The sequence below is a fragment of the Oncorhynchus kisutch genome, linkage group LG13 (assembly GCF_002021735.2).
Source record: "Oncorhynchus kisutch isolate 150728-3 linkage group LG13, Okis_V2, whole genome shotgun sequence".
In the NCBI taxonomy this organism is placed as follows: Eukaryota; Metazoa; Chordata; class Actinopteri; order Salmoniformes; family Salmonidae; genus Oncorhynchus; species Oncorhynchus kisutch.
Genome location: NC_034186.2, coordinates 36,140,303 through 36,152,272, shown reverse-complemented (window position 1 = coordinate 36,152,272; position 11,970 = coordinate 36,140,303). Strand labels below are relative to the sequence as shown.

At 42.9% G+C, this 11,970-nt stretch overlaps 1 protein-coding gene across 16 annotated transcripts in view; it reads right to left on the bottom strand.

The window, feature by feature from the left end:
- Positions 1-80: 80 nt before the first annotated feature.
- Positions 81-11,970, bottom strand: part of LOC109902500 (transcription factor E2-alpha-like) — a 28,642-nt gene continuing 16,752 nt past the window's right edge. For 2 of the 16 annotated variants that reach the window (XM_020498890.2, XM_020498898.2), the window contains 13 exons: positions 9,196-9,310; positions 8,253-8,410; positions 7,912-8,053; positions 7,657-7,715; positions 7,473-7,551; positions 7,161-7,237; positions 6,852-7,061; positions 6,625-6,736; positions 6,309-6,450; positions 5,176-5,238; positions 4,379-4,614; positions 3,967-4,118; positions 81-3,864 (listed from right to left, as the gene is read on the bottom strand). In XM_020498890.2, coding sequence (XP_020354479.1) covers positions 3,973-4,118; positions 4,379-4,614; positions 5,176-5,238; positions 6,309-6,450; positions 6,625-6,736; positions 6,852-7,061; positions 7,161-7,237; positions 7,473-7,551; positions 7,657-7,715; positions 7,912-8,053; positions 8,253-8,410; positions 9,196-9,310 — 1,539 coding nt within the window. In that variant the 3' untranslated portion in view covers positions 81-3,864; positions 3,967-3,972. The remainder of the gene's footprint in view (positions 3,865-3,966; positions 4,119-4,378; positions 4,615-5,175; positions 5,239-6,308; positions 6,451-6,624; positions 6,737-6,851; positions 7,062-7,160; positions 7,238-7,472; positions 7,552-7,656; positions 7,716-7,911; positions 8,054-8,252; positions 8,411-9,195; positions 9,311-11,970) is intronic. The other 14 variants (XM_020498895.2, XM_031786140.1, XM_031786141.1 and 11 more) reach the window with 11 other exon arrangements.

Here is an 11,970-nt window from a genome sequence, read left to right as displayed (position 1 = left end):
TAGTAAGGGATTGTGGGCTATACTTTCTCAGACCTTTCTGCACCAATGGGAGATTGATAGAAACCATTCATTTTCCAAGCTATAATCAACCCTTTATTACAATGTTTTCCTTTATTTTCTTTTTTTTTTATGTATACAAGATTCAAAAGCCAGACATTGAAAAAGGTATAATTCTGTTATTAAAAATGGCACATTTATTGCTACATTACTGTTATATACAGGACAGTTCTCAATAACTACTTTATATATATAAAAAATAATAAAGGAGACTGGGACTGGAGGCACTCTGAAGACACTGCTCAATCTTGATTGTGTCCTCACTGCAAGATGCCAGGCTCTGTAGCAGTGTGTGAGTAGCCCCATTTGAATACATAAAAAAGTATTTCCCTCCTCCTTGAATTGATCTATGATCGGATGTAAAAAAAAAAAAAAAAAAAAAAAAGGGGCTTTATAAATACATTTGATTTGATCTGAAAGAAGTGGTTAGGAAAAGAAAAGGTTTGCTGTCATATACCAATGAAATCAAAAAGTTATTCATATAGCACATTTTAACAGGTTGACAATACACTTCACACTATCCAGTCATATCATTGAGCAAGGAGGGGTGGATGCACTTGTAAGTATTCAAAACAGGGCCAGTGTCAATATTCAGGTCAAGAGACACAGAAATAGACCCTCCATCTTTCCCCCCCTATCCAACAACTCAGAATACAGGTTGTAAATTGTCATTTTGGGATGTTCACAGAATAAGCAATGACAAATCAGCTCAGTCCATTTTTTTCCCCCTCAGAACAAATCTTGTATATTTAGTACACATTTAACCTTGTAATATTAGAGAAACAAGTCTTCAAATCAACTCTTTGAAGAGGTACATAAATACCTCTTACAAGAAGTCACTGTCAAAGTCAATAATGAGCTGGCAATCAGAAATAAGAAAGAGAAGTCTCAAAGCAAAGGAAATGGTCATAAATGACTAAATATAGCATCACTGCTGCGCGCTCTTTTTTTTTTTTTACAGACAAATTTTGTAAGTTGTAATATGACAAGAAGCTCCAGTTATCATGGCTCAAAATAACACAGCCCCCCACTTCAAAGCTGAAGCCATATATTGACATTGAGGTGCTTCGAAAAGCAAATCACAAGGGCAGAAACCAGCATCTTAGAACCCAGTAGTGTTGAGTGGTTTTTTAATATGGGGGCAAACAGAAACAAACAAAACCAGGAACCTGACCCCACGGCCACAACTTAACAGTAGTTTGGACAAATGGTCAAATCAGTAAAAAAATATAAAAAGTAACTAAGCGATATACATAACGTTCATGTTTATTTAACTAGATACTTTGAAAAAAAAGCCCATGTTTTTTTTTTCTTTCCCATTCTCAACTTCTTCCTGAAAATTGAAGGGGGTGGGGGGGTCATCCGATGTACCTCTACTCCTGGCGATACATGAAATGTTATGGTTAAAAAGAGAAAACTGTCTTTATAGTTATGAAAATACAAGTTCAGGCACTGATAAGGCATCACTCCCCAATAATGACATCTTTAGTCTTGAGAATGAAAAGGCCACACTATTGATTCAAAACTGTATTTTTCTTTTCCCCTATTTTTCTACAAAGTAAACTTAAATCCTTCTCAATACTATGACCAACAGGTAACAATGCACATTTCTGCCCCTGTGGTTAGATGGTGCTGCTATACCATGTCTGAGGCCATGATAATAACTTATCACAGGAATTAACACTGTTGTATTTTCAAACCATCCTGTATCTTACACACAAACTCCTGCCTCCAAAATAACATGTCAGGACACTCTAGCATAGCTGCACATTGATGACCACATGGATGAGTGCAGAGAGTAGAATGGAACGTTTGAAATGAAGATAAAATAACATTGAACCGACTGACAAAACCTGGATACATACTTGAAAATGAAGGCAATCCACATTTGAATGGTACATTCAAAACCAGTTGCATAATTACTGTTCGAGACAGAGCCCGTCTCCGTAGATGTTTACTTGTAAAGTGACACTACCATTCAGTAAGAACACTTCAATAGGACAGTCAGAGGCATCCACTCCATCCACACATTCCCATTTGAAAATAAATAATTCATCTGGGTAACAGACAAAACACACTTCCTTAAATGTTTTTTTTTTTTTTTAACACAGGAACAATATCTTAGGCCACTGTACCCTTATCAAATGTATCAATCGCACCAAAGACTGACAGCTTAATAGTCACTAAATACATAATGATAATTAAGCCTACAACTGACCCCATCTGTCTTTGTTTATATTCTGAGCCTGTGTTTTTATTCAACTTTCCTCTCCAATGGCAAGTTGACAGTGCAATTGGAGTTCATTTTGAAAATACATTTAATATCATCTCTTCATTCTACTCAACTACGATACACTCTAAACTTCAAACTAACATTGTCATTTATAAAAAAAATCTACAATGTATAGACTAACAAAAAATATATATTTATTTATATATATATATATATATATTTCATTTAGCCCCACTTGAAATAATATCCTTGGATTTTTGAATGAATGAGGTGGATTTACAAAAGAGATTTTGCCTCATTAAGTAGCCACTTTAATAATATTGTCAGGACTTCACAGGAGAAGGGTGAGGACTTGATAGTTCATTGGGAATGCTCAAAGCTTCAATTTTAAGAATAGACAACTTAACTTATAACAAGTATTAAGATTGTATTTAATTATGGGCATCAATGGTTGATCCTGCATCTGCAAATGTGCACCTAGTGTTAGTCTTTTAACAATGACAATGCAGGGGGTGAAGCATCATATTTAGTTTGGTGTCCTTAGGTGGTGCGTGTTGGTACAGGGTCAATTGATTTGAAAAACTCAGGAGGGTGGCACTACACAATACAGCCATAAGTTGCCCATCAAACCAAGCCTCCAGTCTCATGAGAAAATGTGACAGAGTCGCTGGGTAGCGCCACAAGCTTTTCTGTAGTTTTTGACGGAGTCATTAGTAGCCTATGGGTGAGATGCAGGATGAAACCTACTCTTCTTTTGTGCTGTAAAACTGCACTTGTCCTCCTCTACCCCTGGCCAGCTAAACCGGCATCTCCCGAATAACCTAGACTGAGGGGAACAGTACTGGAGTCTGAAATACCATTCTTTTGTTTATGGATGGAAAGAACAGCCTTGGAGAATAATTTCCTACAACTCTGAGAACATGACAACTGGGCAGCGGAGGTTCATCTCCCTTCTCCCTCATCTCATGCCGGGCCTGCAACTCTGCCCCGGTGCAGGTCATGTCCCCTCTCTATTGCATGGGTTTGGTTACATAACATATGTAAGACTGTACCATTAAGTTGGGAATGACAAAACTACACCTGAAAAAAAATGTGCTCATACATATAACAACCCCTAAACAAAATGTTCCGCAAATGTAAGCAGTTTGCTTAAATGTCTCATATAAAACATGTAACAATTAGGCACAAATCCTTGATTAAATTTGTCATTTGTTAGGCTTCTATCGTTCACAGAGCACCTCTCGGCAGTGTGTTGAGTCCCATTAGTGGCAGGACACTATTACTCTGGTGTTCCATCATGTTATAGAAGCAAAAAATATATGTATAAAAAAAATTAAATAAAATAAAGTTCACATTTGCGCTGGTAGTCATGGTCATGAGTGTGGCAAATTGGCTGTGTCAGTTTTGGCAGTATGCATGTGTGGATAAGGGTATGTGAATGTGCGTCTTGAAACTGAATTTGACAATACACAAAAACATCAGTATACGTGTACACACACACACACACTGAGAAGAATGGGTGGAAGAAGAGATTAAGGCCACATCTTCCGAGAGCCAAGGGAATTCCATTAGATCTGCAAAGGAAAATACAACAGTGGTAGTATTCCAAACTTGAATTTTGGTGAAGTGATCAACTCAAAAGTACTACAATTATTGATGGATGAAGAGGTACCTACCTGGTATTACATATGACTGACTGGGTTATGGCCGTCTCCCCCCATGCCGGGGTGGCCTCCCGAGAGCTGCATGGGGGAGTCACCCACCACCCCAGACACCTTCTCCTCCTCCCGCCGCTTCAGACACGCTGCTTTAGGGTTCAGGTTACGTTCTGACGAGGTGAAAGGAGAGAAGATGAGTTTACATTGCATTCAAGTTAGTTATCCAACTTCCCATTGTGCTCCAAACCTATTTAATCCTTTAAAAAATATATACATAAAACTGATTTTCTGGTCTGAAAAACAGCTGGATGAAATATTCTGTTCGGTCCTTCGGTCCCTGAGGAAAGAATACACACAGGGGACAAAGTAATACCGAGGTCAACGCATAAAACAAACGCAAATAAATATGGTCACAGTAGCACTGCGTTACCTCGGACTTGCTGCTCCAGGTTGAGAATGACGTTGACGGCTTGATGCAGGATGAGCAGCTTGGTCTGAGGTTTGTCGTTGCTGAGGTGCAGCTGGCACATGCGGCCCAGCTCCTTGAAAGCCTCGTTGATGTCTCGCACTCGCAGCCGCTCGCGGGCGTTGTTGGCCACTCGACGCTCTTTCTCACGCTCTACCTTTACCTCAGGAGGAAGGTCCTCGTCATCCTCATCCTCTGGACTAGAAGGCGGAAGACACGGAGAGGAATGAAGCCACGGGAGGGCGACACTCACAAACCAAGCAACTAGACTTTCAAAGAGTTGGGCCGCATGTGCCAGCTGCACCTCAGCAAAACATGCAAAGCATAGATGCCTAAGCATTTAGCTGTCATTCTAAAAGAATCCTGGGTAGCACCAGGAAGTTATGTAGTTCTGAAAGTAAATGTTTTAAAAAGGAATCTCCAGACATATTATTAAACAGGTTAATAGACATACAATTGATCCGAATAGAAAATTCACTCATTAATTCACTCAAGACGAGGAAAATAAGTTAACAATGTCAGTGTAATGAATAATAAGGACTATTCCATTTGGTAAATAGACTAAACAATAATGACTTTTATCCCACATAGATTGGAAATGTTAACTTTTACCATTATGCTATTCAATGTCACTTTGTCAACTACTATGTCTATACCATCAAACCAACTTAAAATGTATGTGGGGACCTTTGCAGAACAGTGGACGTCGCTATACAATCTTGGCTCCCCAAGCATTACAGTCTATGGATGGCGAGACTTACTCATCTCCCGGGTCTGACAGGCCTGAGAGGCCAGAGAGGATCTGGAGGGTCAGCGCCTCCTTTCTGAAAACAATGGGACATGAGGGGAGATCCTTACACAACTAGCTGGAAATGGAGTGACCAACTCAACGAACACAGCTAACTAACAGTGGTAATTGAGCATATAAAATGGGGGGTAATGTCATGTGTTAGCGTAACAGAATTTAACAAAATGTCCACCTATGTGGGATAAAATAATCTACAGCACACAAAGAAATATGGCCATAATAACACTGTGTTACCTCTGACTTGCCTTTCACTATTTAAAGAATCGTTTTAAAAAAAGTGGATATCCAGATAGTTGAAATACATGTGTTTTAAAGAACAAATGTCAACTGCAAATGGGGACTTGATTGTGCGGTGCACTCGGCTTGTTGTTTCAGCACAGACGGGGAGCGGCACGAGAGGAGCAGGGACCGGTGTGTCTGATACAGAGAGAGAGAAAGTAGCCAAACCAACTTGCGCAAGACAGAAAATCTACCGCAGCAACAAATGGGTCTAAAATGGGATCTCATCTGGTAGTGTCTGTCTTTACTGCATATAATCCATGTAAACAAGCTAGCTACACTAGCCACCAAGTTAGTTAGCCTCATTTAGCCTTGCTAGCTGGTTCTTTCACTGCGCTCCCCGCAACAACTCAATTCATATTAAACAGCCTACCTATTGGTTGATCATTGTAGCCTATTCCTTCTCATTTAGCCAACTTAAATCCTGTAACTGTTATTCCATTTTGTATGGATGAGAAATCTCCCACTTCACTTGCTACACGTGGAGCCTCTGACAGTAGTGCTGCTTTGAATTACATGCGTGAAAAGTGTAGGCTGCCGGTACATATTTTTAAAGGGGCGCACTTATAAAAACTGTTGCCTTATTCACACTTCTAATGGCATGGTCTATTCTTGTATGTAGCAATGTCACATAGACCATTTGACAAAACCTTTTCATTACAATAGGCCTAAATTATTTGTTCTCTCAAAAAAGTAAATTGAATACCAACGGCCGTTTGGATATTGGAATAACCGTGTCCATCCCTACACACAGGCATACATTCTGTATCACAGTTACCACTATCAATAGTCAGGGTGATCACCTACCTTGCTCTGATGCGTTTGGTTTCCTTCTTCTCGTCCTCAGACTTGTCAGCGATGGAGGAGTTCTCTTCGTCCTCCTTGTCCTCTCTCTTGATGTCCGAGCCACTGGACGAGTGTGTGGAGCGGGCCACACTTCCTGGCAGACCTGTGGAGCAGAAAGGAACCTCACCGTCAGTATTTCCGATTTAAAGAACAATTAAGTAGCCCATTATCTTATTTGTTTGCCCTGGTGGACACATTACATCAGGGAAAAGGAGTACAGCTCACAGCGAGGATGAGAGTAGCGAATGAGAGTGTGTGAGAGGCGCGTATGACTCACTGGTGAAGCCGTCAGATTGTCCAGTGGACTGAGGGGGTCCGGAGGCGTGGTGACCGTGCAGCAGGGTACTGCTGGGAGGAAGGCCTGTGGGCTCCTCGTGATGGTTTCCTCCCTGGAGAATGGGAACAAAGCATGTGATAAAACACAACAAAAGCATCATCACAATCTCAGTGATGTAAGACAACAGGGGTTTAGTGTTGGAACCAGAGGTCAGAGGGCGTGCTCACCATGGCAGGGTGTCTGTTGCTGAGGGCCAGGCCAGCGTTGGAGAAGGCCTGAGAGAGGCCTCCCAGGCCACCGTTGTGCACAGACGACACAGCGCTCAGCAGGCTGTGCATGTCAGAGTGGGCTCCTCCCCCCAAGCCGGGCGGGCCCTGGACAGCGTGGCTACGCAGCACGTGGATGGCCTCTTCCAGACGGTCCTCCATTTTGTTCTGCTGCAAGGAGACACAGGGCAAATCTCAGTCACTACGTTGATAATACAATCACATCAAATAATAGTTTATTATTTGTAGTAAAGAGTAAATAGTGCGTACCAGGGCGTGCAGTTGCCCTTCATAGTTGGGTGACAGGGCAGATTGCCCTGAAGGTCTTGGCCATTGAGATGCAGCTCCTGCAGAGAGAATAGATAAGATGCCACATTTACACAGAAAAGTGTGACCGACAAAATGACAGCTCTGATTTCTACCAGTAGATGGCGATCCAGAGCTCCAGTCAAGATCATGTGCTAATAGGGGATCATTTCCATTACAGCTTTTCATCACTATTTCATCCAATTGTCTGCCCTTAAAACTCTTAACTAATACAAGCTACCAAATGCAGCAGATATAACAATCCAGTATGTATACCTGCAATTCCCTGGGGCGAGCCCACTGGGGTGGAGGGTGTGGAGGAGAAGTTGTTACTGTTGTGGTCCGAGGGGTAGATCTACAACCATCAGGAAAGAGTACCTTCAACTACTGAACAACAGCACACACAGAGAAGACAATACAAAACAAAAAGGTAGTAGGATTTTTTTGGAGGATTACTCACCGATGCAAGAGCCTTCCCAATCTCATCCCCTGAGCTCCCTGCAGTGGCGCCTCTGTTGGCTGTGGAGAAAAGATGGCTTATTGATCAAACATTATTTTACAAGGCAGAAACTACTACCAAAAGGTCTCCAATAAGCTAGTGAGACCGCTTTAAATACACTGTTAAACCGAGGGGCAGCACAACATGTTTCACAGGATATAGACAAGGTAATTGGTTAAAAAAAGCGATTGGTTGTCATGCGAGCGTTAGTTGTACCCATGATGCCGTCTGCTCCGTTAATGGAGGGCGTGTGGTTGTAGCTCCCAGAGCCAGAGTGGAAGCTGGGTGGGAGGCTGCCGTTCACCTCACTGCCATGGAGAGGGTAGTTCTGTGGGGACAGAGGTAGTGGTTGACGCTTCTGGAGGGAGGACAGAACAGCTTGGGTTAGAGCCACTTGCATGGAAGTTGGATTCGTCATAGAGGAGAAATGGCATAAACAGAATACAGAAACAAATAAAGATTACAAAAAAACATTGTTGCATGTACTAATTCAATACAACAGTTACTTCAAAAGGAAAACAATTAAGAATGTGAATATAAACGATTTGAAATATTACATATTGAGGGGCTGTCCTCACCATCCTGTCCTGTGGGTTGATGGCAGAGAAGGAGCCTGGCTGGCCAATGTGGGGGGAGTTCCCCAGCATGGCAGAGTAGCCAGACTGACCCAGAGGTCCTGAGGAGGCCCAGGGGTCAGAGGAGGGGTGGAGGCCCTCTGTCAACAACAACAACAACGAGGGTTAGGCAATGGACTTATTACTCACTGAAACATGACTAACTCCAGGGCATTTTAACTCAACACATTTTCATTTACTGTTTTTGTTTATTTGCTTAAAATCTCTGACCACAACATGTGCTTATTAGAGAAACAGGTTTCTATTTAAGACAGGCGTCTATTTCCTTAATGCACAATGCTAATTTGCATAGTTAATTGTTTACTTCCAGCATTTTAATAAATGTCTTAATTTCCTGCACTAATGTGTTACCTACACACTGTCACATTTCTTTTGCCTCGATACAAAATAAAATGTGCATTTATCAGTTCTTACTTTTGCCACTAGAGGGCGATTGGCCAGTCTCTCAGGTCTTGTACTCCCAAAGTGTTCTTGTGCTTGCCAGTTAGCTAGCAGTTCTACGCTGTTAGCAGCCAATGGCTAGCAGTTTGTTACTGGCGATAAAAATGGATGATTGCAACCCTTGTTTCGAGTCATTACTGAATTATTTAATGTAACAAGTCAAACATTAAACCTTGTAAAGAATGAATGGTACTTCACGGTAACCTCAAAACTATTCGATTATACCCAGCATTTATTTGAAACAGGCGTTTATGTGCTGAAATGTGTGTCGTTGCCTGGCTATTAAAAAAGAGACAGGTGGCTATTTGAGACAGAGTTTAATTGAAGTTTTACAGCACCTTTAACATAGAGTTAAAATAACAAAGAAAGGTTAGACAGTGTACTCACTCCAATGACAGTTTATGAAAGTGCTTAAAATGGTTACCTTGCAAGTAGTTACCTTGCATGTAGAAAGAGCCTGGGTAGACAGAGCCAGGTTTGGTGCCAGGATATCCTCCGTTGTCACGTGCATATTCATCCCCAGAGGAAGAGGCATACACCTAAAGGGTCAAACACAGTTGATGTTAAGCGCCATTTCAACCACACACACGACATATGCCTACATTTATATGCCTACACCTGCCCTGGAATAAAGTTGTCTGCTCCTTACATCTAAATTGGCAGGTGTCACGATTGCCAAGACGACGACAAATGCATACTGTAACTGCCAATAATAAAATGGTCTTAATGTGTAACGTTGTTGCACTAAGCAGCCAGGAGGTGTCGAGGGTGAAGCTGGCATGCTACCCCTGCTTGTGCTGTGTGAGAGAGCAGCACAGTGGCCATGCTGGTCACGGCGACAGATCCAATCCCACAGCCCAGCCAGTGCTTCCGCTTTCCCAGGAGCCTAGTGACATAGCAGGGTTACCGCCTGCAGCTCGCCTCTCACTGGTAGCTCACAGACACACACCATTGTCGAGCCCATGACCTCAAATCAGCAAGGGGATCACATTTAATGATTTCTCAGATTTCAACAGTATAGTATTGACAGTTTTAACATTTAATTGGGGGGGTGGGGGGGTGATATGAGTGTGTCCCAACCATGGGTTTGAATCCTCAAATAGACATTTTTGTTAAATGGCCCTTCAATGCTTCAATGGGTCATTCAAGTTATTCTGAACCACAATGAATTTCACATTCAAAATGCCATGCCGTTCCCGAGCCTTCTTGCCGCATGTGTCGAGAACGTCGAATCACTCCCATAAAATTCATACGGACACAAAGATCCCAGCTTTCTGACACCATAACCCATCACTCACGCTTTCTGGCATGTATGAGGAGAAAGAGGGATGAAAGAGAGAGAAGAGGGGGGAGAGGATATGCTGCAAAGAATGCTAATCCAGAAAACAGTTTTTTTTTCTGTAATTTGATTTAACAGGGAGAAGTGGAAAGGGAATGGAGAGATGCACTTCTAATTACAGAGCCATCTGCCTGTTCCTGGACCCGGTCCAACTCCACAGGCAGCTGGGCTGAGGAGAGCCGAGGAGAGGGCTGAGAGAGGTGGGGGCTGGGAGCCAGTCAGCGAGAGAGGGAGGCATGGGGAGAGAGATAGAGAGAGAGAGGTTGGGAGGGAAAGGGGGCGAGGGAGGGTATTAAGGCGCTGATGATTTATGAAATAGGCAGAGAGATAAGGCTGGGGGGACAGAATAAGGAAATCTGAATGACTTAAAGCATGATATGGCGAGGGGAGTGTGAGGTAATAGGGGATTTACTACCATCACAGATAATTCGAGAGAACAAGCCAGAGATGACTTCATTTAACATTAGGCTTTGTCTTTCACGGGAAAACAATGTTGAGCGAATCCTCTGCTCTAGATAGAGGTGGGGGAATGAAACAATGATTGCGAGTGGATAATTCTGTTCTTAAGATGGAAAGAAAGAGGATTTCTGGTGAAAATCCTCACTAATGGGTGTTTCATGTAATTCAGGTTATGACCGTGTGAGGTCCTATAGTCAATGGCAAAACAAGTGATGTAATATGATAGAATAGAAAACAGATTCCTATCAATTTAGAGAGAAAATACTGTCTACATAAATAATACAACCACCGTAGATGGCTCAGTAAAAAGGGGCCACAATAAGCCTGGGAAATAGGATGTGTTGTATGTGACATTTAGGTTAGGGGTCAGGGCTGGACTCCAGTGTACAGGTATTGGAGGATTAGTGGAGGGGTCTGTCGGTTGGGTTGGACGAGTGGGAGGACTGGAGAGCTTTGCCGGACTAGGTTACAACACAGAGCTGAGGGTGCGAAGGGAGGGGAGAGGGACACAGGATCATCAGCAGTCATTAATCTGGGCTCAGACACGGGCTAAGAGGCCTCGCGAGCAGCGCGCCTCACAACTGGGTCACTCACAGGGGGAGGCCACCCAGACCATCATGTGGCGAAGCGTAGGCAGACGGATGGAGGGGGAGAGAAGGGGGGCAGCTGGGAACCCGTGTTTAACAGCATCTACGTTTCATAGGTAATGTTATGACCACAGAGGTTTCAATATGACTGTCATATTGGAGAGTGCATGTGGCAATGTTTTCGGTTACAGAACATTTGTCTAATGGCAATATTTATTTTTTATGATCCCTGGCAGAGGGCCTTCCAGTCTTCCACTAATAAGGCATCAGGCAGCCCGAACACACCAGAAATATCTGGACCATCATACAAGGCAAGGAAATACCCCCGGCATGCATTCTCAAGCATTAGTTCAACACAAACCACTCTAGTGTTATTTACCACTGTTGGTTATTTGGAAGCATTATCAGTAGCCTGAGCAGTGTTGTAAACTAGAGACTATAGTTGCTTATTTGCAGGCTTAGACAGGAGCCTTGAGCCCAGTGTTGTAGACTAATGTTGTTTGTTTGGAGGCTCTCTCACTAGCCTGGGCTGTCAGTTTGCCTGAGTGAGCAGAGGCCCTTTGCCCCCCTGTCTGTCTGTCTCTGTGTCTGTCTCTGTGTCTGTCTCTGTGTCTGTCTCTGTGTCTGTCTCTGTGTCTGTCTCTGTGTCTGTCTCTGTGTCTGTCTCTGTCTGTCTCTGTCTGTCTCTGTCTGTCTCTGTGACTGTCTGTCTCTGTGACTGTCTGTCTCTGTGACTGTCTGTCTCTGTGTCTGTCTCTGTCTGTCGGTCTCTGTGTCTGTCTGTCTGTCGGTCTCTGTGTCTGTCTGTCTGTCG